This window comes from Martes martes (genome assembly GCF_963455335.1).
Source record: "Martes martes genome assembly, chromosome: 17".
Classification (NCBI taxonomy): domain Eukaryota; kingdom Metazoa; phylum Chordata; class Mammalia; order Carnivora; family Mustelidae; genus Martes; species Martes martes.
In genome coordinates, this window is record NC_137905.1 from 18827885 (window position 1) to 18852924 (window position 25040).

A 25040-nucleotide genomic window follows, 5' to 3' on the forward strand; every position below is an offset into this window, starting at 1 on the left:
GACTGGCTCTTCCTGCCTCGCCCTTCCATTATCACCCACACAGCCATTAGCCACATTCTGAGCCATTTATTCAACAATCCTATACCTTAGACTGCTTCTGGGCCCTGGACTAGGCCCTCCTTGCTCCTGGCATGGGGGCCATGCAGCCTGTGGCCAAAATGTCATTGGCTATAATCGCTTCATCTGCCGCCGCTCCTGTCGGCGCTGCCGTTTCTCATTGTGCTCTGGTGCTGGGGTGCCACTGTCTGCCGTGAACCAAGGACCCAGCACATTCACCCAGAGGAGATAAAGGGCCCGGCCCGGAGCCTAGGACAGAAAAGGGAACTTGAAGCCAGGCACAGGAAATGAAAGAAGGGAAGGGTTAGATGCTCCAGCCCCCTCCTGGGAGCCCTACAATCCACGCACCAGAAGCCAGAAGGACCAGATGTAGAGGGAGAAGCAGCTGAGCACTTGCACGATGGCTGTCAGTAGGATCACATCTTTAAGGTGCCTATGGATAGAAGGGAGGCTGAAAGGGCCAAAAATAGTACATGGGCCCCAGTTCATCTCCCTTCTACCCTCTTCAAGTTGCGGGCAGTTGTGGGTCTTAGGCTATCTGGGCCCCAACACCCCAGCCCTGGGGCCGCTCACCTGGGCTGGCAGCGGGGGACACTCACTCTGCCATGCCCTGCTCCATGTTGAGGTCCATTCCACCATCCATCAGGGCCCCATCCTCAGAAAAGGCTGCGCGTGCCATCGAGCTCATAGAATGGTAGCTGGCCCCATATACTGCCAGACTAAAGGCCAGGGCCATCTGCAGAAAAAGAACAGTATCAAAGGCTGGCCAGAAAGCCTATACGCTTATCCACTTCCCAGTACAGGGGACACTTACCCAGGCCCAAAATGAGGCAGATGAGTAGAAGAACACCAAGGTCACAAGACAGTAAATGGCCTGTAAGCAGATATACGATCAGGCTGTGATCAAAAGATACCCTAAACCACAGGCCTTCCTTGACTGACCAAGAGTTAGGCCAGGCTGTGGAAAGAGACAGTTGTTTCTCTTAGGGTTGGTGGGTGAAAGGGGTCTGTTCCCTGAGTTTTGAGTACCCAGAATCCCCTCTGATATGTCAGCCCAAGAAAGAAGGCCCTGTGTATCTCAGGTGGGATGGACTGGGCTCAAGTCCATTTGACTCTCAAACCCTCCTTTCATTTTTTATTTTGTTTTGTTTTGACTACTCAGCACTTTCTTTGTGCCTGGATCCATTCTCATTTCTTTTTTTCTTTTTCTTTTTTTTTTTTAAGATTTTACTTATTTGGGGGGCCTGGGTGGCTCAGTAGGTTAAGCCTCTGCCTTCAGCTCAGGTCATGATCTCAGGGTCCTGGGATCGAGCGCTGCATCGGGGGCTCTGCTAAGCGGGGAGCCTGCTTCCCCCCCCCCTTCCTGTCTCTCTGCCTACTTGTGATCTCTGTCAAATAAATAAATAAAATCTAAAAAAAAAAAAGATTTTATTTATTTATTTGACAAAGAGAGACAGTGAGAGAAAGAACACAAGCAACAGGAGTGGGAGAGGGAGAAGCAGGCTTCTCACAGAGTGGGGAGACCAACGCGGGGCTTGATCCCAGGACCCTGGGATCATGACCTGAGCTGAAGGCGGACGCTTAACAACCGAACCACCAGGGTGCCCCATTCTCATTTCTTTTTAATTGCAGTTTTGAAAACTACACATGGCTGTCACACACCATCCTCCCCACCTCACACACCAGAGCTGACTGTGGGATCTCGAGTTGGCAAGGAGGAAGGTACTTACATTGGCCCCCAGTATGATTCGCAGATAGAACTTCAGAGTCTCTTTGTTCTCTTCAAATATCTGCTTCTTCCCTCTCGTGCCCACTTTGCCCTTGGGCTGCAGAGGGATGGTAAGATGCTGTCAGAGCCCTCCTCAGCCAGGGTCCTCCTCACCTTCCTCCCCAGACTGGTCAGGTACAGAATTAAACCTGCACCTAAGCCGGGTCCCCATGGTGCTCAAATCTAGCACAATCCTTGGGATGCCCACCCCTCCTCCAGTCCACCCTGTTTAGGGCTGACACTATCTGTACTACAGCCTTACCGATGATCACCTCCTGCTCACCCTGGAACAATCCAACACTAGGCTGATTATCTCCCAGCTCTCCTGCTGAGACCCAGCTTTGGGCTGACTACCCCTTCAAGGGGAGCTCCTGAGTGGCGCTGAATAGTGCGCCCCTCCAGATCTTGGCGGACGCCCACCCGTTTCACAAGCCCCTAAGGTCTCCTATCAGGTCTGGTACAATCTGGTACTGACGCCCACTCCCCTCCCGCACTACTTCTGGTATGGCGGTGCGCCGCTCCATTCCCCCCACCCCGCTAGCTCTAGAATGGTCTGGCCACTGCATGGCGCCCCCCTCTGGCAGATCCGCTTCCTTCGATGTCCTTCCTCTGTTTTTAGTCTCCCGGACCCGGGAATCCTCTGCCATTGCGAACCCCGCCCTATCCGCCCTCCTTACCGCCATGGCGCGACGCAAACAACCAGCGAGGAAAACAAGGGAGAGCGACCGAAACCGCGGTCAGTAGGTACCACATCGGCAGTACAGGCACTTCCGGTGCAGAAGCAAATCGTCACAGCTGTGACGGAAGTGGGGAGGGTCCACTTCCTTCCCAGTCCCTCCCCGCACCCAGAGTCGGTAGGACTACACTTCCCAGAAGGCCTTGCACGGGGGCGGAGGCGGCAGGGATGCGATGGCGGAGTCGCTGCCCCTGGAGGTGAGAGGAGGCCGCCCTGAGGCCCTGCTTGGGACAGGCTCCGCCCTCGGGGTCCCAGGTTGTGAGGAGGGGCTGTCAGACAGCTCGCCCGGTTCCGCCCGCCTGGCGGAAACTACATGCCCGAGAGATCGAGATCGCAGGACCTGCAGGCTATGGGTAACGGCCCCGCCTTGGGCCATCCCGTCCCCTTAGCTTGGGGGAACCATTCTCTCCTTACCCATCGGCCCCAGGAGATGGCTGCCGTGTCACCTCAGCGAGGACAGGGTCTCTGCCTACCCCTTCTCTAGAGATGGCCACCCCTCCCCCTCAGTTCTGGAAGATGTCCGTTCCATCCCCTCGCCCCCGAAGGGTAACCGATCTTACCCTCCTTGGCCCCTTGGGATGATCACTCCATTCCCTCCGCCCAGAAAGACGGCTGCCGGATCCCCCTGGCGGTGGGAGACAGATTGAACCCTTCCATCAACTCCGGGCACAGCCGCTGGATTACTTCACGTAGGACAGGGCTGTTCCCCACTCCCTCAGTCCGTAGTGATGGCTGTCCCTACCTCCTTCACCCAATGGGATGTTTGCTCCTTTTCCTTAGCTTGGAGCAAGGCCACTCTGCCGCCACTGGCCAGAGAGCGAGAATAGCTTTTTGTTCCCAGGGGCCTCTTGGGATGGCCTCTCTGTTCCTTTTGCCTTGAAAGTTGGCAGGCCCCTCCCGTGCTCCACGGGAGACAAGTCACCCTTCCCTCATCGGCCCTGAACGGTGCTTCTTCCCCTTGGCAAGAATAGGACAGCTTCTCCCTTCTTTAGCCACCTACCATGGCATCCTTTATCTCCTGGGCACCAGAGGATGTCTACTACATAGATCCCAGGAATAACCAGTCATATCTCTAGTAGTAGCCCCTCAGGATAGGGTTCATGGGATGGTGACTCCATCCTTACCATTGCCTCCTCTTTCCTCTAGAAAAGCTACCCCCTTTCTCAACTCAAAGAGTCATGCTCCCTCCCCTCAGTGAGGACAGTTTATTGCCCTCTCCTTTTTGGGTTGGTCACTGAGCCCCAGAAGACAGGATGGCCACTGTCTTAACTTGGCTCAGACAGGCTTCCCTGCCTCCCCCTGGGGTTGGGGGCTTAGTCAGTCCCAATCTCATCAGTGTTCTCTTCCCCATGCCTAGCTTTCCTGACCCAGAAGGTGGTTCTCCCCAATCTTCTCAGTAGTGATCGGCTTTATCTTCCCCACTCCTTCCCTGGGCAAACCTTTGGTGAAAATTGAGGTAGAGGGCTTTGGTGAAAATAGAGATAGAGCACTATCCATCTTTAATTCAATCTAATGACTATTGGCTAAGTAACTTCTGTGTGTTAGGGATCAAAGAAAGGAAGAAGAGGTCAGAATGGGCTGGTGACGTCAAGGTTAAGGAAAGGCATTCCTGGAAAGAGGCCTACATAGGCAAAAAGTAATAGGCATAGTATGGCTGTAGGACAATGGGAAGCCTGAACTGGGGAAGCTCTGGGGTCAGGGGTCCAGTCAGGCATAGGGCCTGGCAGGGTCTTGCTGACCCAAGAGTGGAGATTTTATCCTGAGGGTACTGGATACCCTGAAGGTTTTCATCAGGGATGTGCTAAGACTAAAAGCTGTTTTGTTTTGTTATTTATTTATTTGACAGATAGAGATCACAAGTAGGCAGAGAGACAGGCAGAGAGAGAGAGAGAGAGAGGAGGAACCAGGCTCCCCTCTGAGCAGAGAGCCTGACATGGGGCTCGATCCCAGGACCCTGGGATCATGACCTGAGCCGAAGACAGAGGCTTTAACCAACCGAGCCACCCAGGTGCCTGTAAAAGCTGTTTTTTAAGGAAAATTAACCTTGTCACTGTGTGCAAATTGACTAGCAAGGCTGAGCCTGGAGGCAAGGAGGTTAGGTGGGAGATTGTAGAAGGAATCCAGGTGTGTGGTGATAAAGATCTGGGCTACAGAGGTGCTAAAATTTCAAAGATAGAAATATTAGTAACAGCAGTCCAGCAACCATTTATGGAACATCTACTAAGTGTCAAGCACATCATTATATATATATATATATATATATATATATATAATGGAAACTGAAGCTCAGAGAGGTCAGTTACCTTGCCCGAGGTCACATAGGTCCCACAGCTTGGAAGTAGTAGAGCTGGGATTTGTTTGTTTTTTGTTTTTTTAAAGATTTATTTATTTATTTGACAGACAGAGATCACAAGTAGGCAAAGAGGCAGGCAGAGAGAGAGGAGGAAGCAGGCTCCCTGCTGAGCAGAGAGCCCAATGCGGGGCTCGATCCCAAGACCCTGAGATCATGACCTGAGCCGAAGGCAGAGGCTTAACACGCTGAGCCACCCAGGTGCTCCTAGAGCTGGGATTTGAATGAGTCTAAGTTATCCTGGCCAAAGCCTGTGCTGTACACCTGTATCTGACAGCAAGAGACAGAAGAGCATGAAGAGTCCACAGTATTATCAGGATCTTCAGGCAAGATGCACTAGTGGCTTTGAAGCTTAGGTGCTGGAAAGTTGGGAGCAAGGGATGTTTTGGACTGAGAATGTGAATTTTGGTTGAGATGAAAGTGATAGTAAAACATTTAGATGATGGATCCTGTGGACGATTGGCAACACTAGACTAGCACATGAATGGCGAGACAGTATGGGGATACTGAATTGTTGGTTTTTCCTGTAGAGGTAACTGTTGAAGCCATGCAAATGAACTTATTATCCTAGGAAGTAAACAGATTGAAAGACCAGGTCTGAGCCATGGGAGCCACAGAAGACTCCAGAAACAGGGCATTTGGAGTTGGAGAGTGGAGCTCTAGAAAACACAATGTCACAAGAGTCCAAGAGGGAAGATTCCAGAAGAACAGTTAATATTAGATCATTCTTGGCCTCATAAGTGACTCCCTCGCCAGTTCCCTGTAGGGCCTCCAACCTCATGACCCCCAGCCTTACAGAGCATAGGTGCAGTGGGTCCTATTGGGGATCATAACAGCTGGGTGCTATTGGGGATCATAACAGCCAGCTGAGAAGGCGAGTTGACAGTGGAGAAAATGGGGAAAGAGGGAGGACCCAGAGCCTGACTTTTGAGGGCAGGAGGAAGGGATATGGTTTCCAAAGATCAGAGGAGGATACCTGACTTGCTGTCCTAGGACTTAGGCAAGACACTTTACTATGTCTTGTTTTTTAAGATTTTATTTATTTATTTATTAAGATTTTATTTATTTGAAAGGGACAGTGAGAAAGCTAGAGCACAAGAGCAGGGGGAGGGAGATGCAGTCTCCCCACTGAGCAGGAATCCCAATTCGGGACTCAATCCCAGGACGCTGGGATCATGACCTGAGCCGAAGGCAGATGTTTAACCAACTGAGCCCCCAGGCACTCCGACCCTTTACTATGTTATTAAACTCTCAGCACAACCCATTTAAACCTCACTACCATTGCCATTTTACAGATTAGGAAAAACAAGGCTCAGAGAGTTCAGTTGATAGAGTAAGAATTTGAACTAGGTTTATCTGGTCCTAATGCCCAGGCTCTTTTTACCAAACTGAGTGGGAAGTTTGCTTTTTATCGGTCAGTACAAACCTGCATCCAGGCAAGTCTCAGGAATGGTTTGTTCACAGTAGAGATGCCTGGAGGCCAGAGAGGGGGAAGTGAAGACCCCATGAAGCTTAGAATTCAAGATGAACTAGAAGCCAGTGTTCCAGTCCCCTCAGACTGATTGCACTATTAGCTGGAGAAGTTTCCAAGGGCCCCCAGCTCTAATAGTTCCCAATGCCCTGTCTTTTTCCCCCAGATGCTCACACGTATTCTGAGCTTTCTGCCTCTGTCAGATCAGAAAGAGGCCTCCCTCGTGAGCCGGGCTTGGTACTGTGCAGCCCAGAATGCCCTTCGGGAAGTAAGGTGGTCAGCCTCACCTGGCCCATTCTCAGCTGTCTCTCACTCCAGTTTGCTCATGGCCCTGCTCGTACGTCGTCCATTCATTCATTCATCCATGCATACATATACATACGTTACATTTATACACACTTGACTCTGGGTACAGTGCTGGGACTTTACAGATGAGTAAGATATAATTCCCTGCCCCAAGGAGCTCACAGTCCAGTGAAGGAGAAAAGCAAGTACATGAGGGTTGGTGATGTCGTGTGCTTGGTGCTGTGACACTGGAATGAAGGGTGCACCAAGAACAGGAAGAAGGACGTCCAAAGGAGACCAGCAGCATCAGGGAAGGAAGGCTTCCCAATGGAATAGGATGAGGGGAAGGTTGGTCTCCCAGGAACCGCTGACAGCACTGGGAAAGGCACCAGGTGTGAAATAGTTCTGGAAATGACCACACAAGTTCCGTAAGACTGGAACTGAGATGTGCGTAGGAAGGGTGGGAGATGGGTGGGGGGAGCGGGTCAGACCACAAGCTGGCACTCGTGTTGGGGCCCAATTACCATCTGGGAGCCTGTAAAGGAATGTTAAGGGAGAGAAGTAACATGATGTGATGTCTTGGAACTCCGGTGCTGAGTGGACTGGAGAGGGTGAGTCAGGATGTGGGGAGACAGCCCATCTCGGAAGCGAATGCAGACATCTGCGACAGTTTGAAAGGCAAGCGGTGACAGCTCCTTGTTTTCATTCTGACTTCTTTGATCACTACTGAGGTTGAACAGTTTTCTCATTAGCTGGCCATTTATATTTCCCTCTCTTGTTTATTTCTGTTCTTTATCCATTTAACCATTGGCATCTTAGTATTTTTCTTACCGTTTGTATGAACCTTTTATATATTAAAGAGATGAATCTTTTACATATTTATTGAAATATACTCCTAACATATTTGCCTCTGTATTTGATTTGTGGATATAAGCTTATTTCTGAGACACAGAGGTTAAATTTCTATGTTGTTGATTCTGAACATCTTTTGCTTTCTTATTTCTTCCACTGCTTTTTAAATTTAGAGACCCCTTGCTTCTTCATGATTTGATATACACTCAGATATCTCTTCTGTTTTTTTTTATTAGACTTATTTTTTCAGACAGGTTTTAGGTTCACAACAAAAGTGTTTCTTCTGTTTCATGGCTTGAATTATTATAGTAATTTTTTGATCTATTCTCTCAGGTAAGAAGCTAAACTGATTAGTTTTCAAAGAGCCCTAATACTATTTATATATACTCTTCCCCTTCCCTGCTGCGTAGGACTCCTCCTCTGTCACATATTAAATGTGTATATATAAGTAGGGTCTATTGTCACGTGATCTATCCAGTGTCATTGAGCTCAGTGTCTAAAGCAATTTGATTTGGACTTGTTGAAAATTTGAAGTGTGAGACATCTAGATGGTGAGATGCAGTTGGTCTTTGGATTTCTGAGTGAGGAATTCAAGAGAAGGGTCTTGGTAATAAATGCAGAGTTGGATACCATTCAGGAATGGGTGGAGCTTGAAACCATGGAGCCAAGCAACATCCCCCAGAAAGCACGTGAAGAGCCATAGGAACAGCGGGCCGCAGAATGCCCCAGGAGAGTAAACCAGTCCAAGGGCATGGAAGGGAGGAGGCCCCTCCAGAGGGTGTCCCAGGGATCAAAAGTGGAGAGCATTCACAGTGTCGAGTGGATGACTGACAGTGTCAAGTCCCATGAAGAGTCCAGAAAATAAAGAACAGATAGTGTCCCTGCTGTCTGATGTCCAGGGAGGTCCCCAGTGACTTCAGCAACATTTGGCATCTGGGGGCAAAAGCCAGGTGGGTGGAAGAGTGAATGCGATTAGAAAGGGCTTGTAGAGAGTGACCTCCTTTGCAAGAAACTTCCCCACGAGAGGAAGGAAATGAATAGGGCAGTAATGACAGGTGGAGGGAGTGACAAGAAAGGTAGAGGCCAAGGCCTCAGCACAGAGGCTTGGAATAGTCACAGGGCAGAAGGAAGCCGGAGAGTTACCAGAGCCGCTCAGAAAGGCCTCGCTCCCTCAGACAGGGATGCTGGCTGTCCGTGCCAAGCCCTGGGCTGGCCACTCAGGCTGCAGGGCTGGGGCAGGCACGGCACTCCTCCACTGCTTGAGAACAGGTAGTGAGAGGGAGGGAAGCCTGAGCTAGAAAGAGTGAGTAGGGGCACTGCACTCGAGTCTTGTGTGGGACACGGGGGTGCCGAGAAGATTCAGAAGAGACTTCCTGGAGAAGGGGATGCTTGTGCTGAGCCTAGACGGAGGAATACACATCCGCTAAAGAACGGAAGTAGGTGAGCGGTGAGACCGAGCCCCCTACCGCCCCAGCACTGTGACCAAACGGGAAAAAGCAGCAAGCAGAGAGGCCTGGCAGCGTGAGACAAGCATTAGAAGCTGCCATTCTCAGGGCCGGGGAGGAGGGGGCGTGGGCGTGGGAAAGCCGGGCTGAGGAGGTGCTGGCTGGGAGGCTCAGCCTCCATCCCGTGGAGTGGAGAACCACCAAGGGGTCTGAAGAGCTCGATCAGTTCATCTTTTGTAAGGACCACCTGGTGACAGTACGAAGGCCACATAGGAGCCAGAAAGACCAGGGCCAGGACTCCCATAAGGAGGAAACTGCTGTCATGTATTTCCGACCAACAGTACGGGAACCTGACCTGGGGCAGGAGCAGTGAGGCGGGAGTGGAGGCGGTTGAGATGCAAGGGACTTCGCTCACTGGAGGCAGGGAGTGAGGGAGAGGTCTAGAACGGCTCCCAGATCTCTGACTCGGGTGACCTGGTAGAGGGCAGTGAGAGCTCAGGAGACAGTGAATTTAGAAGGAAGTATGTTGCATCCATGTATCTGGCGAGGTCCCAGGCTCTGTGTTCTGGAAAAAGATGTGGACTGCAAATAAAGTAGTTGGGATGTGATGGAGTGCAGTCTGCCAGGGTGCAGCGGAGAGTGTATGCATGCGTGTGTGTGTGTGTGCATGCGCATGTGTGTGAACACTGGGAGGCAGTGGGGTGTGGGAACCCCAAGGGCCTGTCTCCCTCTCTCAGATTTAAGGAGAGTGGGACGATCCATCCCAGTGGGTGGGGAAAGTGATTCAAGGGGATGAAAAGATCAGGGAGGGGTGTGTGTGTGTGTGTGTGTGTGTGTGTGTGTGTGTGTGGTGGGGCGGAATGTACAGTAAGGAACTCACTCCTCTATGGACTGGGTCTCTCTCTTCTTTGGTGGCCCCAAAAGAGGCTGATGGGGAGCAGGCTAGAAGGTAGGAGGAGAGCCAGGCAGGCAGAGCCACAGAACGCCCAGTGGGAGAGAGCGTGGGGGAGACTGGCCATCCACAGCAGGTGGCATGGCAGAAAGGACACTTGTGGGAGGTCTGCAGAGGAGCCCCCAGATGTTGGTGACTTTGCTAGGGGGGGAGCTGTTGCCAGAAATGAGAGGTCCCATGGGGGAGTGATGGAGGGGTGAGTGGGTGAGGCAAGAGGTCTAACAAAGTGGCGAGCGTGGTGTGGGCAGGCCCACGTGCTTCCAAGAGGCCTGTGGACAGAGGAAAGGGGAGAAGCAGGAGTGGTGGGGGGTGGGGCAGGATCAAGGGAGGCCTTTTGTTAGTTATGACCCTGAGGTATTTGTAAACTGAGGAAGAAGCAGTGGAAAGGCAGGGACAGCCCGTTTCTATGCCAGAAGCTGGGCGCAGGCCCAGCAGGTCGAGAGAAGGGGACCAGGACCTGGAGAGGGAAGGTGGTTAGGGGAGCTGGCTGGCGGATGTGAACAAGGCAAAGAGAGGGCCCTCCCCACTCGATGACTTTGGCTTCTCTTTGAAACAGAACAGTTCATCTCTGAGAATTCTGAGAATGTCAGAGTAAGGGGATGGTGCTGCCCTTGCATCAGGGACTGGAGAGAATGGTGGGCTTGGAGAGAAACCTTGAGACAGAGGGGAAGAGAGCCAGGGGAGGAGGTGGCAGTGGGGGAGACAAGAGGGGAGACTATGGCTTCCATGGGCAGAATTCTGTACCCTTAGCACAGACCCAGAAGAGTCTCATCTTGGCAGGGCAAGAAGAATGGGCACAGCAGCATGGAGGGGGCAGGGCCCCAGGACCCCAAGAAGAGGTAATCAGGGGAGAGGTTCTTGCAGTCCAGCCAAGAAGGAGAGGGGAAAAGCGAAGTGGGTAGTCAAGAGTAGAGTGGAATGGGATAGGAGAGTGAGGAGAAGGAGGGTGGAGTTTGAGGTGGTCGAGTCCTCCACCACTTTAGCCCTCGGACTGTTCCAGCTAACTGTGAGCTCCAGACACAGAGACCTGTTTGGTGTCTCAGCAGAACTCAGCCCCACCTGGGCTGGGAGCCCTCGAAGGACAGGCCACAGGTACACGGCATCTGGGGCTCTGCTGACATCCCACCACCACCATGTCCCAGAGAGCAATTTGCAGAATTTACTAGCAGGAACCATCTCCCAGGGCCCAGATATAGGCAGATGGATAAGAAAGTAGCGCTTCCTGCTAGTCGGTGCTGCCGAGGATTCTGGCTCACCAAAGCATGGCCGGGGTGTATGCCTCACCAGGCCAGGCTAGGATGCTGGATGGGTGACTTCTTATTCCCCCTGACTTGCTCCCACTTAATCCTATCTCTTCTCAAATAAGAAGGTAGACAAAGGCAGAACCTTCCCCCCGGACACACACACACACACACACACACACACACACACACACACACACACACACAGGCTCTGCCCATTTCGGGGAGAGCCCTGGTTGCCTGCCACCGGGCTGGTCACTGTGAAGAACTCCGGACAGCTCAGCTTCTGCCCTCCACTCCCTTCTCCTGCCTGGGGTATTTATAGAGGCCCAGAGGAGCCTCTGGAAATGACCCCCAAGGTCTAATTCCTCTCTAGAGACCAAAGCCCCTGGGTTCCAGGGCATATATTTTCTTCTGGCGAACAGGTATGTTAGCTTTGGATTCCCGTGCCAGCAAACAGGAGAGCCATTCCTCTAGCAGATGGCTTTCCAAGCCTGCACACAGGCCTGCCATCTCAGCTCAGGGCTTAGTCCTGACTCTCATAGTCAAGGGCTATGTGTCCCTTTTAGCAGATTTGGGGCATTTCCTAAATGACTTGGCATCTAGTCCTAAGAGGCCAGCTCTGGAAAAGGACGAGATGGGGGCTGGTTGACTTCTCTGTGAATAGGGCAGCTGAAGCTGGAGCAGATAACCTTGCAGTCCTCCTTTGGAGCTCCAGAAGCATCTGCCTAGGGACTAGGGAGGGGGACCTTCCTACGCTGGGGCCAAAGACCACAGTGACCCAGGAGCCTGCTGCTTCTGCTTGGTGTTCTGCTCCCCACAGACGATCAGTATCCCTAAAGGGCTGCTCCTGGGCACTGCACGTTGAGTCCAGGGCAGACTACCTGGGCGATGGCTTAGAGGCTGCCCCCTCCCCATCAAGAAAAACAATGGGGAGCAGGGAGGCTTGTCTCAGATCTCAACACACACACACACACACACACACACATTCTCACACATCTCCCAATAGCCACTGGAAGTCCTTCAGACCAGGCCCCGCCCCTGTGTTTGGTGGGTTTTCCTGCCACCAGTCTGCCCTTGGACTTGGCCTCTAGGCTGACTGCCAGTGCCCTCCCCCTCAGCTGTTCACCTACCTTGTTCGTAGGGAGGCAGTGGGAGAGGGGGAGAACATGAGAACATTTCCTGGCCCCCAAGGCTCAGGAAGGAAGGCAAAGAAGGACAGCAGCTGGTGGAGCCTGGGAGGTGGGGGTGGGAGTGGGGGACACGACATGAGGGCAGGGGCGGCGCTGCTTCAGCAACGGGCCCTGCTCTGCACCTGCAGCCACGGCTCACTCTCCATCCTTGGACTGACCCCTCTGTTGGCAGCCAGCTTTAGCCTTTCTTTCTCAAACCCTTCCCCTCTGATCTTTTCATCCCCTTGAATCACCTTCCCCAAGAGCCAGGCCCTTGGGGTTCCCACTCCCCACTGCCTCCCAGAGTCCACGAGGGGGAGCTGTGGCAAGTGCACCTTTAGTCCGCAAGGACCACATCCTGGGAGTGGGAATGGGGTCTGGACAGGGGGCCTGGCTTGACCCCTCATTCCCGTGGAAGTGGTCAGGAGCTGGCCCCCATTTCTTACCACACACTCCTTCCCATGATGACAGCCACAGGGAGCTGCTTCTCTCTCTGGCAGAAGTCAGCCTGGTTTCTCCACCCAGGAATGGGTTGCATGTGTCTTCCTGGGAGAATCCTGTTGATAAGTGTCTTGCAGGCGTGCATCCTATGTGTCATCCTACCTTTCTGAATCCCTTTTGATGATGTTCTGTGGGGCAGAAGCAGGGGACATCAGCTTGTTCTTGCAGTAACTGGCAGGACAGGTTTTTTAGAGAGCTTGTTTTCCTGCGTCAGGATCACGATGATGTACTGAAACAGCCTTTGAGTACTGCTTGCCTGTGGCCTGGCCATCTGTCAGGGGTAGAGAAGAAGCCAAGCCCTCCTCTCCCTCCCCCACACCTGCTATAACTTCCCTCTGGCACAAAATCAGGGACAAGTCTATGAAAATGGGGGCTCCCCAAACTCCTGGACAAGCCAGGCTCTCCCCGCCTCAACCTAGCCCTGAGCTCACCTCCAGGCTCCACCCCACATCAGTCATGGACACCCCCCACCCCACTCTTGTTCCCCTGTTGTCCTACAGCAGGGCCAGCCCCATACTCTCGGCACCTCAAGATTCATTCTCTTAGCTTCTGCCCACAGAAATGGAAGGCTTCTCCTTGCTTCCCTGGACAGATAATATAGACTCCCCAGAGACAAGCCCCAGGGATCACAAGCACATCTTGAACTCTGGAGCCTGCAGGGCCCACACACATTGGTGCACCCCTATGCGCACACATGCATGCGTGTGCGCACACACACACACACACAACCCCCTTTTCACAAACACTCAAGTGGCTGAGCTACTCAGGCCACCAGGGGACCTAGGCCTCACTGCCTGCCCTAGGCCTCTGGCACCTGGGCCACCCACTGTAGTGGGAGGTGACAACTGCTTTGCTTCTTAATACCCTCAGCTGTTCTGAGAGCTATTTATAGTCTCTAGAAAAAGTGGGGGGAGGCTGGTTGCTTAGGTAATGCTGAGCTGACTCCCTGCAGAAGGAACTGAGGCCATGGGTCTCAAGGCCACCTTCAGAAGGTCCCAAAGTTTGGGAGCCAGCACACTTAGTCCTTCTGCCCCCTGGGAGCTTTGCTGGCTCTCCTCCAGGCCACCCCAGCCCCCTGCGCCCAGCATGCCAGCTCCCCACCCTGTCCCCACCTGTCCACGGGCATCCAGTCCCATCTGTCAATAACTTTCCTGCCCTCCCCTCACAGTCATCTCCTTTGAGCCCCAGAGTGACTTGTCTTCCCACCTCCCACTTCCCACCAGCACCCCCTCAACTGCACATGACACCGCACACTACAGTGGGTCCTCACTGTGACAGGGCCCTTCCCTGACCTGCCAATGACTGGCCGCCAGACCTGATGGCCAACCCCCTCTGAGGCAAGAGGGCTAACTCCATTCCTGCTGCTGCCCCTTAGACAAATGTGCAGTACAACATCCCCGTGTCCTCCGCCTCCCTCCCAGTCATCAAGAGCCTGGGCCTCAGGGGCGTCACCTGCATCGGCCTGACCAGCCTGGATGGCTCGCCAGCTTCGCAACAGGTGCTGGAGTCAGTCGCCTACCACTTGGGCCCCCACCTGCAGAGTTTGTGCCTCAGTGGGGGCAGCCCCACGGAGGCCTCCTTTGTGGCCTTGATCCTGGGCTGCCCAGCCCTGCGTAGCCTTGACCTCAGTGGCTGCCACAGCCTCTTCACATCGGGCACACTGCTCGAGCAGCCCGAGACAGCACAGCGGGTCCGGCAGGTGTTGCGTGGCCTGTGTGAGCTCAACTTGGCCGGCCTTCGGGACCTGACCGACCTCAGTTTCAACCGGCTCAGCAGCTGTGCCCCCAACCTGGAGCGCCTCTCCTTGGCCTACTGTCACCTCACTTTTGAACTACGCCCAGCCCGGGGCTCCTTTGGCCCCCCAGACTCCTCCCCCTCCCAGCTCTCCTTCCACAACCTGCTGCGATTCCTGAAGGAGAGGTCTGGTAGGCTGCACGCCCTGGACCTGAGCGGCACTGGCTTGGTCCCCGAGGCCTTGAAGGCCCTGGGTGGGGTGGCCGGGCTGCAGCTGCAGGAGCTGAGGCTGCACAGCTGCCAGGACCTCTCCACAGAGGCTGTGACCGCCCTGTGCCGTCTGCAGTCGGGCCTGACCTCCCTGGACCTCAGCGGCTGCTCAGAACTGGCCGACGGCGCACTCCTGGCCATCGGCCGGGGCCTGGGGCACCTGTGGTGCCTCCGCCTGAGGAAGCTGCAGCGGCTGACAGACGCGGGATGCACAGCACTGGGGGGGCTGCGGGAACTGCGCAGCCTGGACCTGGCAGAGTGCTGTCTGGTGAGCGGGCAAGGCCTGGCCCAGGCCCTGGGTTCAGGGCACAGGGCTCCAGCCCCCTTGGCCTCCCTCAGCCTGGCCTACTGCTCCTCTCTCAAGGTGAGCACACCCTCCCCTTCCTTCCTCTGCAGGGCTGGGACTGGGGGAGCTGCACCCGTGGCAGCAGGGAGGCACCGCCCAGCGTCGATGTCCAAGCAACAGCGATGAGAAAGGAACTGAGGACACAAGGGGAATGGAGCCTGGAAAGACAGTGCTGCTGCAGGCACTCCTCCCCTTAGCCCCTACTGTGGGCCCAGACAGAGGAGGTCCAAGGGACCAGGCCGGCCCAGCCCACGAGCTGGCACACCAAGTGCTCCATGACCCCCGTAGTCTGGGTAGGGGCAATGATGGCAGGTGTTCTGGAGGCAGGGAAGACGAGAGAGGGGGCTCTGCAGGGAATGGAAACTGAGGTTACACAAGGAGGTTGCTCGGCATGGTCTGACAGAAGGGCATGTGATGTGGGAGTCATGGTCATGTCCTGGCTGCGGCCAGTCCCTTCAACAGGGCTCAGCCCTGTCCCTCTGGGTGGTGTCCCTAACTTGGCAGTGTCAGTCCCTCCCTCTTTAGGGGGTTATTCCTTCAACCTCTCAGTGTGCACAGGACCTTCCCAGCCTGAAAACCATCTCTCATTCTTTCCTCCACAACTGTTTCCCTTGCCCTGCTCCAGTCCATCTTCCCATCAGCACGATGTGTCTCCTAGCTGCTCTCCCCGGGGCCCTGCATTCTTGTGTCTCTTACAAACCTCTTTTTGGCAGGTGGCAGCCCTACCCCCACAGTGACCTCACATTCTGCTTCAAATTCCGGAGGGAGCATACCTGATTGGCTCAGCTAGGGCCAGGTGTCCATCGATGATCCACTAAGCTGCAGCCAGAAGGCTGCCTCCACCCACAACTTCCGCGGGGCCTGGGAGCCCAGGCACAACAGATACTTTAGAAACTTGCACCTGCATCCTTCCCCCTTCCCACTGCAGACAGTCTAGGCCTTGGGCCTCCGGCAAACTCCTCCTGGTGTCCCCCTTCCCACTGCAGACAGTCTAGGCCTTGGGCCTCCGGCAAACTCCTCCTGGTGTCCCGCACCTACCTGTTACCAGAACCGGGACATGGTTGCTTCCCTCCACGGACCATCTGGTAGCTCCCTGTTGCCTGTGGGGCTGGAACGTCCGCAGAACCTTCCTAGGGACACCTGCACAAGCTGCCTCCCCATTGGTCTTTCCCTTCTCCACTTCCCTCCTAGGATGCCTCAGTGTTCTCCCTGATCCCAGTGCTAGGCCTGAGCCTCAGGGTGCTAGACTTGTCCTCCTGTGTGGCCCTCACCAATAGGACCCTGCAGGCCATCTGCACCTGCCTAACCCATCTCTCTGTTCTGCGTCTGGCCTGGTGCACGGAGCTCCAAGACTGGGGTCTTCTGGGACTGGGAGAACCAAGTGAGGAGCCTGCGCAGGAGCTCCAGGTGCAGGTCAGGGAAGGGGAGGTGGTCCCCGGGCACAGCTGCCCTCCTGCCCCTCCTAAGTGTCTCTCTCTAGGAGCATTTGAGGGCCAAACTCAGGAGGAACCTGAGAAGCAGGAGCTTCTTCCCGCAGCTACATCAAGAGCTGGACCATCAGGCCTCAGGCCCCAAAGACCCTTCTGCCCAGCCACAGGGCCCGTCACTGCTCATGCTGCGGGCCCTGCAGGAGTTGGACCTCACAGCCTGCAGCAAACTAACTGATGCCAGTTTGGCCAAGGTGTGGGGCTGGGGGTGTGGATAGACCAAAGATCCTGGCACCAGAGCCAGACCCAGGCCAATCCATTTTTTGCTTAGAAAATGACCCATTCCCTTTGGCTTCTGCTACGTATGGCCACTCTTCTGGCTAGGGGTGGGAGAGCCTGGAAGGGCTCTGGGCTCCAGTGCCCATACTCTACCCCCCACTCCTCACCCCCATCCTTGCAGGTGCTCCAGTTCCCCGAGCTGAGGCGGCTGTCCCTGAGCCTGGTGCCAGCATTCACAGACAAGGGCTTGGTGGCCGTGGCCAGGGGCTGCCCCAGCCTGGAACACTTGGTGCTAAGTCATTGCAGCCTCCTCAGTGATGAGGGCTGGGCCCAGGCAGCCCGCTCCTGGCCCAGGCTGCAGCACCTCAACCTGGCCAGCTGCGGACAGCTCACAAAGCAGTGAGTTGTTGGATGATGCCATGGTACAGGGGCTGGGCTGGGTCCCCACGCTGGCTTGCGCTCATCGGAGGCCTCCCCACAGAACCCTGGATACCATCGGGCAGGCATGCAAGCGGCTCCAGATGTTAGATGTGGCCATGTGCCCTCGTATCAGCATGGCTGCCGTCAGGCACCTCCAAGCCCAGCTGCCCCAGGTGACCTGCGTCCAGTCCCGGTATGTGGGAGGGGCTGACCTGACCTTAACGCTCTAAGTCCAGGTCAGTAACCAACCCTGGGCCTCAGCCTCCATCGCCCCCAAAGACCCAGCCCTGGCCTCTTGACCTGGCTTGACGCTGTGCTTCTGCCCCACTCTGCCACATACCCCAAAGCCCCTTCCCCAAGCTATAAACCCCTTTTTCTAGGACTGGGTATAGAGTTAATCCAGGGCAGCCCAGGGGTCTTTCTGCCCCAGTCTGCCCTAGAGCCCAGCAGGAGCCCTTCCCAGCTATACATCGCTGCCACAGGCCTCTGGAAATGCCAGCTCCTGCTCTCCTGGCCAGGCTTGGGTCTGGAGGCCAGGCCCCCAGGATGCATCAGGGGCTGCAGAGGAGACCTTGTGCCTCCTGCCCTGCCCATTTCTCACACCTAAGGCCCACACCTCACCTCGTCTCGTCCCCTGTAAGAAGCTCACCTGACCCCTACTAGCACCAAGCTTTAGAAGCCAAGCCACAGACTTTGTTGTAAACCCAAACAAAATTAAAAATTCCAGATCTTACCTCCTTGTCTGAAGTTCTCAGACTAAAGGGCCCCCTCCCCCCAACCTCCGTTGAAGCAGCCCAGCCAAGCCCAGGGACAGTGTGGACAAACACCAGAGGCACAGAGGCACATAGCCAATTTCTTCCTTACACCTCACCCAAAGCCCCACAGGTACCCCCGGCAAGTCCTAACTCCCTGCCCAGTGTGGTGGGAGACTAGAAGCCTAGAGGCTTCCCCCTGTCTGAGCCTCCAAGCATGTCCCCCAGCCAGGCCCTAGGACCACACTTATTAAGGATGTGGTAAGGCTGTCATCAGGGAGAAAAAAAGAGGACAGTATCTCTGGGTAGGGATATTAGAGGTCCCCTAGTCCAACCTCCTAAACAGTGCCAGTGACTTCTCAACAGCAGCTGTGAGAAACTATCTGTCCACTCTCTTTGTCCATCTGTCCATCAGTTCTAGGAGCAGCTAGCATGGCTGCCTGAGTGCCCACAGGCACTGCACTTTATGTGGGGTTCGGAGGTGCCGAAGCTCTCCCAGTCCCCAGGTCAGGTGGGGAGGCAAATGACCCAGCAGAGAGGGACAGTCCAGTGTGCAGGGTATGCATAAGTAAACAAGCACCTGGAACTGGGAGCCTAGGAGAGCAACGAACAGAGCCTGGGAGATCAAGGCAAGACTCAAGTCAGTGAAAAAGGAGCAGCAGGGAAGGAAGAGGGCAACAAGAAAGGACCGGGGACGTGCACACGGCAAGCCAGAGCTGGTGCCCGGGAGGGCAGGGTGGGGCCCCTGCGCCTCAGGGAGGATGCCAGCTCGGATCAAACACAGAGAACTCTGGAGAACTCTGCATGCCACAGGCCTTTTTTTTTTTTTTTTAAGATTTTATTTATTTATTTGACAGACAGAGATCACAAGTAGGCAGAGAGGCAGGCAGAGAGAGAGGAGGAAGCAGGCTCCCTGCTGAGCAGAGAGCCCGATGTGGGGCTCGATCCCAAGACCAAGATCATGACCTGAGCCGAAGGCAGAGGCTCTAACCCACTGAGCCACCCAGATGCTCTGCCACAGGCCTTTTGTTAGACGTCCTAAACCACAACATGTCTGCAACACATCTAGTTCTACTGCTCAGGTGGGTAACTGACCTTTATCCCACAGACAACAGAGAGACACTGAAAAATACAGGCTGGGGGTAGCGTGCATGTGAGTGTGTAATCACATCAGCTTCATGTCTGAAGAAGCACTCAGGGTGTTAAGGACTGTAGGGGCAAGACAGGAGGCAGGAAGCCAGGAAGATTTTTGCCAAGATGCTAGTGGCCTGGACAAGGGAGTGGAGACACTGGGGAGGGAGGAAGAACTGATGGTATTAGAAGAGTTAACTGCATGTGGGATCACGCTCCTAGCTGCCATCTTGAACTCAACAAGTTGAACTTGAACTATTCCAAGTGTGGTGGGAAGGCTCTGAATACAGGAGTGGGCATGTCGGGCCCTGAAGGCCTGAGTCAGAAGCAGGTGCTCCCCCAAGCGCATTGTTCAAAGGAGATGCCATTTCACCAGTTTTCAAGGTAACAGGTTGATGGTTAACACTTGAAAATGTATGTGCGAATGTGCTGAGAAAGAGAAGTACTGAAGGGCATGGAGGAGGTTAGAAAGAGGTGGCAGCTTCTAGCCTGCCATGTGGGGCCTGTGGGTTGGTGTACCAGCCTCTGAAACTGAACTCCAGCTGGGCCCAACACCCCTAGCCACTTCTACCCCCAGGGGTCTTGCCTGGCTGTGGCCCCCACCACACCCATGCTCCTGGCTAGATTTGGATCAGAATGCCAGGCTTCCAGCACTGAATACCCTCCTGTCAGCATCAGCCCCATCCCACCACCACCTGGGGGCATAAATTTGGAATTCGGAGTTTGCCATTCATCACCAAACAGACTGGGCTTCACATCTGTCCCTTCAGGTCTCTCATCAGAGGGCCTCCTAGTCTTGAAAAGGACACGAGGTGTGGCCAAGCAGGACTGAGGACTGAGTTCAGATGTCAGGAGCCTTCTGGAAACTAGGCCCCTGTTATTGCGGCCCAGGAAGGTATCCATCTAGGGCAATACCTTCTGCCCTGCCACTTCTCCCTCAACTGGCCCAGCACCGAGACAGGCTGAGGACTCATCCGGTGGAAGGACTGGAGGGTCAGCTTGTCTCCAGCCCCTCCTGGAGAACACCAGCCCCTCAACCACAGCCGCACAGGTTTGTGGCCCCAGGCAGTGATCTTGACCCGATGCCCCATATCTTTGCCATCTAAATTTGAAGGCAGGCTTGGCCCACAGTTGGAGAACTGGCTCGACACACACCCAGGAGTCAGGCAGACTTTATTTCTGCTGCAGCCTCTGCTGGTCAGGGTGTCTGGGCTTTTCCACCCCCCACCCTTCACTGTCACCAATGCCAGCAGCTGAGGTACACAGCCAACCTCACTGTCAAGGTTCAGCGATGCTGCAGTCATAGCAGAAGTTGAAATTGGTGGGGGGTGGGGGGATGGGAGGAGGCTGCTCGGGAATAGGCACATTCTCCAGCTCCAACAACCGCAGCTTGGTCTCCATCGTCAGCAGCAGCTCCAGGTCCAGCCGAGTCTGCTCACTGCCCATGGGACTGCCTAGCAGGGCACTCAGCCCATCTGTCCACAGGTGGAACTGGGGACAGAGCCAGCTCTGTGAGGGCCTGCCCATCTCTGCCCTGGCCCATCTGCCCAACTTGGCTCATTCTGGCCCAGACACTCACCTCCCGTTTGGATGGGGCGATGAAGTTGAGGTACGCCTCTGCCTCCCCATGGTCATAGCTGACGGAGAAGGCTAACTCATAGAGGTCCTGGGGAAGGCAGGGAGTGGAGAGCGCTGAGCGGGGAAAAGAGCAGGGCAGGTGTGGGTGGGAAGGAGCCCCAGGCTTCCACTGCACTCACCTTGTTCTGCTTCCCTGAGCCCTTCTCCCGGACGTGGGGGCAGTCTTTGCCTGTTAGCAGTGCCTTGATATCGGCCACAGGGACTGCAGGAAGAAGGCTGGGCTGACCACTGGGACCCAGGCGGTCCCCGGACAGGGGGTGGTATGGGGAGGGCAGGTGGCTGACCCGGACCCCTGCCCTGTCCTCCTTACGCTGCTCAGGCAGGCTGTCCAGGGTGGGTGGGCTGGCGCCCTCCTCCATGTCCCCGTACTGCAGCACCTTGTGGTTGGGGGACAGGCAGCAGAACCACAGTTTGTCTGTGAGCAGAAAGGGAAGAGGGAGGGAGTGACGAGAGGGGCCCTGACCCCTGACCCCAACCCAGCCACACTCTGCCCACCCCCCCAACACCCCCACTTCCCCCCCCCCCCGTGGGCTCCACTACCCTGGCGCCTCCGGCTGCTGATTTTGCGGAAGAGTGTCCCCTCACAGAGGCGGAGCAAACGCTGCTGACGGATCAGGCCCATGAGCTCTGGCTTCAGCTTCTCCCGTAGCTCCCTGGGGGTGGGGGACAAGGGGAAGCCTTGCCGACTGGGACTGACCTGGGGCAAGGCCCATGGGGCACCAGGTTAGGGGCCGGTTAGGGGCTGGAAGGGGAACCTGGCCCACCAACTCACAGTATGGGAGGGGCCAGCGTGCCCTCCTGATGCAGCCGCTCTGTCTGCCTCAGCCGCAGCACCTCCCCATAGGGGAGCGCGTTCACCTTGGTTCGGAAAAGCTCCAGGGAGCTGGGCTTCAGGGCCAGCGTGCGGGCCAGCTGCTCCCGCACCACCTGCATAACCTGGGGCCACCAAGTTCCACTCAGCGCTGCACTCTGGACCTCGACTGAGAACAGCCCCTGCCCTGGCTCGGGTCTCCTCCCTCCCACCCTGTCCACCTTGTCAAAATCCTCCTGGGTGGCTCGCATCTCCTTCCAGGTCTTATTCAGCAGCTGGATGCTCACACAGAAGAGCTCATGAAAACTCTGGTCTTGGCTGAAGAACATGGGCGAAAAGTCCTGGGCTGTTTCGGAGCCTGGAGCAGGGGGGCAGGCGGGGCTCAGGGAGAATGCGTGTGCAGCCCCTGGCCCTCTCTGCCCTTCCGTCCCCCGTTCCCAGACACGCTGTGCCCAGTGCCACTCACAGGGCTCCCCAACATGAAGCAGCTCACACAGCAACACGGTGAGCTGGATGCTGCTCCGGGCAAAGGGGCACTCATGCTTGTCCTCACGGCTGCTGTTTTCCAGCACAAACTGGGGTGGGAGAAAAAGCAAATGGGATGGGAGCAGAGCTATGGCCCGGGGGGACCCTGCCATCTCCCACCCCCCCAACCGAGTACTGACCCGGCTGTAGGCGCTGGGTGCATGTCTGGAGAAGTAGAGCATGTTGTCCAGCGCCAGCAGGCCGGGGGGCACGCGCTCTAGATCCTGTGCGGGGTTGCTGTTCTGGGGGGAAGCAGGACCGGCAGCTCAGGAAGGGCCCCCGGCCTCTGGAACAACAGCAGCCCCGGGTTGAGGCGAGGGTGGGGAGCTAGGGAGAGGTCACTCACGGAAAAGCCCAGTTTTCGGAACTCGCGGGCACACAGGGAACGGCGACGGTCGGCACTAAGCCCGCTGCCCAGAGACTCCCCCTCCGACTGGAAGGCAGCCTGACGCAGGGCCTGCAGCTGCTCCCGCTGTTCCTGGGGTCGTCGTTGTGGGGTAATGGGGTGTCAGGATCACAGATCCGAGGCCATGCTCTAGCTTCCCCAGCCTCGTATACCCCCAAGGCACCCACCTGGCTATAGGGGTCCAGTGGCGTCCTCATGCGTGGCTCCAGCAGCCCCAATGTAAGGGCCTGCAGTACATACAAATGGTGAGCCATCTCGTCACCCAATGGTGTTGCACTGTGGATGATGTTCTGGAGAACGGCCAGTCCGCAGGTGTGAATGGAGGCTTACTAGGGGAGGAAAAGTGGGGAGGGGTCTGCCTAGCCCAGTCCTTCCTACCTTATAGATGAACTGGCGAAGGTTTCTCTGCCACAGGTAGTCAAGCATGTGCTGGGGTAATTGGGAAGGGGGTTTAGATGATTCAGCGCCACCGTGAGCAGCCATCCTGCAGTCCTGGGATGGAGCGCAGTACCCACCAGCTCCTGCCCTTCCTCCCATCCCCCAGTCCTCACCAGACGGGACACTCACTTTACGTTCAGTAGGGCTGGCCCCCTGCAGCAAAGCTGTGAGCAATGCCATCGCCTTGGTTTGTAGCTGCTGGTTCATCCTGGGGCAAGAAGAGGAGGCTATCAGCGGGCTGTCCAGGGTCTGGCTCCATGCCCCTCACCTGTGTCCCACTCCCACCCCCAGACACTTACACCTGTAGATGTACCAGCAGCCTATCCAGTGGCACTTCACTCTTGACCAGCTGGCCCAGGGCAGGGCTGCTCAAGGTCACACTCTCTAGCAGCCTGAGGGCCAGGGGCTGCACAGACGCATCCATCAGGTTCATGTTCACATAGCATACCACCTGTAACAGGGGTAGGGGCTTGCTACCACTTCCCCGCCGTGGAAGGCCAGATCTTGACACCACCCCACAGCCCCACCTGCTGCCCCTAAAAAAGCCAACCCACCTTCCTAACAAAGGGGATGCTGAGTGTCTCCCAGGACACCATGCCGTGTTCCATGAGCTCCAAGAAGGCCCTCAGTGCGAGGGTCAGCACCTCCCCTAAGCTGGGGGGACATCTGGGGCTGAGTGGGGCCCAGGCCAGGACCCCCAGCCCCGCCATGTCCACCACAAACCACAGTCCTGTGCTCACTCATCCCCATCCTCAATGATGGTGCCTAGTCTCTGAAGCCCATCACGGCTGATAACCTCCTGGGCAAAGGTAACATCTGGGGCCAGCAAGACGAGGTGGTGCAGAGTTTCCCGGCGCCTTTCACGACTCCCATTCTGCAGCCCACGCAACAGCCGCTCAGCCTCAAGGTCCTGGGCAGGAGTGGGAAAGGTGAGGGAGGCTGGAGAACAGGGCTGGAGGTGTGGGGACTCAGATGCCCACTAGGTGGGGCACTACAAAGCTGGGGTTGGGCCCTCCCACTATAGGCAGAGAGGAAGGTGGGCGGCAAAGGGCCAGAGAAGGGCAGGGAATGAGGGGAGGGTCAAGAAGGGCATTACTGGGGCAGTGCTGAGGCACAGGATGCTGCCATTCTTGATCTCTGCGCGGTTCTGGAGAAGACGGAGAGAAAGGGAGAGAAGTAAACGAAGGGCTCTGAGTATTGGTTAATCCGGGTTGTTGGTGAGGGAGGGTTTGGGAGTCAGGAAAAGAAAGATCACATTCCAGACGGGGATGAGTCTGAGGGATCAAGATCAGGTGCGTTAGAAGGGGCGGGGGTGTTGCACAGTGGGGTATGGGCCTAGCGGGTGGGGGGACTCACGTTCTCAGTGATGTATCTCCTGTGCCCATCAGCAAACTGCAGAGCGTAGCATTCCGAGTGATCCAAGCTCCACCTGCGAGGAGGCCGAGGCTCAGTGAGGCAGGTAGAGGGCGGCCCTCCTTCCTGCCCTCCCTTCCCCCATCCCCCTCCCCAGCCTGGCCAACCAGCACTCACGCGTCGCACACCTCCTTCAGCACAGCGGCCAGAGGCTTTGCCTGCAAGTGGAGGTCACTCATGGGGCAGGTGTGGGGAGGAGTTGGGGAGGACCCTGGGGGTTCCGAGGGGAAGGGGTCGACCCGGAGGTGGGTGGTGGGGTGAATGTAGTAGGCCAGACAGGCCGAGTGACCTGGTCCAGCCGGATGAGCTGCGGGATGGCGTCAGGCATCTGGACCGCGATCTTCACCACGTTTCGCTGGGGCGCCATGGTCCAACCAGGGCAAGAGCGCGTGTAGTTTCTAGACCATCCAAGCTCCAGCCGAGGCGGGCGCCTGGTCTGGTGTCTCCGAAAACGAGGACGTCCCTCTGTCCAAGGCTTGGACCCCTTGGTGGCCCGCACTGACGGGTCAGGTTCCCACTCCTGGCCAGGGGCCGCGGCCTTCCCAAGGGAGACGAGATTAGTTCCGGGTTGGAGTCCTGTGGTTAGGCGCCGGCCCCGCCCCGCCCCGCCCCGCCCCACT

At 56.0% G+C, this 25040-nt stretch overlaps 3 protein-coding genes across 5 annotated transcripts; 1 reads left to right on the forward strand and 2 right to left on the reverse strand.

Moving 5' to 3' along the window:
- Nucleotides 1-47: 47 nt before the first annotated feature.
- Nucleotides 48-3186, reverse strand: TMEM208 (transmembrane protein 208). Its single transcript, XM_080828031.1, has 7 exons — nucleotides 3122-3186; nucleotides 2503-2752; nucleotides 1788-1883; nucleotides 872-931; nucleotides 657-793; nucleotides 406-490; nucleotides 48-306 (listed from the first exon to the last, which is right to left on the reverse strand). The coding sequence occupies exons 2-7, from the start codon at nucleotides 2506-2508 to the stop codon at nucleotides 169-171; spliced, it is 522 nt and encodes a 173-aa protein (XP_080684157.1). The 5' UTR covers nucleotides 2509-2752; nucleotides 3122-3186; the 3' UTR covers nucleotides 48-168.
- LOC308358037 (putative RNA-binding protein EEED8.10) lies at nucleotides 2735-17536 on the forward strand (the record flags this gene model as incomplete). Of its 2 annotated transcripts, XM_080828029.1 has the most annotated exons (7): nucleotides 2735-2758; nucleotides 6549-6650; nucleotides 14206-15198; nucleotides 16372-16587; nucleotides 16718-16861; nucleotides 17068-17285; nucleotides 17368-17536. In XM_080828029.1, the coding sequence occupies 7 exons, from the start codon at nucleotides 2735-2737 to the stop codon at nucleotides 17534-17536; spliced, it is 1866 nt and encodes a 621-aa protein (XP_080684155.1). The 2 variants fall into 2 exon arrangements, with proteins under 2 accessions (XP_080684155.1, XP_080684156.1); XM_080828030.1 differs by lacking the exons at nucleotides 16372-16587; nucleotides 16718-16861.
- A 2809-nt stretch (nucleotides 17537-20345) lies between these two features.
- Nucleotides 20346-24971, reverse strand: ELMO3 (engulfment and cell motility 3). Of its 2 annotated transcripts, none has more exons than XM_080828142.1 (20): nucleotides 24710-24971; nucleotides 24538-24578; nucleotides 24364-24436; nucleotides 24104-24154; nucleotides 23748-23917; nucleotides 23562-23661; nucleotides 23307-23458; nucleotides 23137-23215; nucleotides 22948-22998; nucleotides 22737-22796; nucleotides 22510-22641; nucleotides 22304-22405; nucleotides 22105-22213; nucleotides 21860-21996; nucleotides 21600-21763; nucleotides 21368-21480; nucleotides 21138-21242; nucleotides 20947-21029; nucleotides 20769-20855; nucleotides 20346-20680 (listed from the first exon to the last, which is right to left on the reverse strand). In XM_080828142.1, exons 1-20 carry the CDS (start codon nucleotides 24785-24787, stop codon nucleotides 20468-20470), a joined length of 2100 nt encoding a protein of 699 aa, XP_080684268.1. In that variant the 5' UTR covers nucleotides 24788-24971; the 3' UTR covers nucleotides 20346-20467. The 2 variants fall into 2 exon arrangements, with proteins under 2 accessions (XP_080684268.1, XP_080684269.1); XM_080828143.1 differs by having other exon boundaries at nucleotides 22737-22859; nucleotides 24710-24828.
- Between the last annotated feature and the right edge of the window lie 69 nt (nucleotides 24972-25040).

Excerpts from the sequence above, each read along its gene's own strand:
- TMEM208 (XM_080828031.1), bottom strand. Across the intron at positions 932-1,787 it reads GAATCATACTGGGGGCCAAT|GCCATTTACTGTCTTGTGAC; the intron begins GTAAGTACCTTC and ends ATCTGCTTACAG. Across the intron at positions 491-656 it reads ATGGAGCAGGGCATGGCAGA|GCACCTTAAAGATGTGATCC; the intron begins GTGAGTGTCCCC and ends TTCTATCCATAG.
- ELMO3 (XM_080828143.1), bottom strand. The coding sequence starts at position 24,787 with ATGGCGCCCCAGCGAAACGTGGTGAAGATCGCGGTCCAGATGCCTGAC. Across the intron at positions 21,481-21,599 it reads ACGCTGGCCCCTCCCATACT|GGAGCTACGGGAGAAGCTGA; the intron begins GTGAGTTGGTGG and ends CCCCACCCCCAG. Across the intron at positions 20,681-20,768 it reads TCGCCCCATCCAAACGGGAG|TTCCACCTGTGGACAGATGG; the intron begins GTGAGTGTCTGG and ends CTCTGTCCCCAG.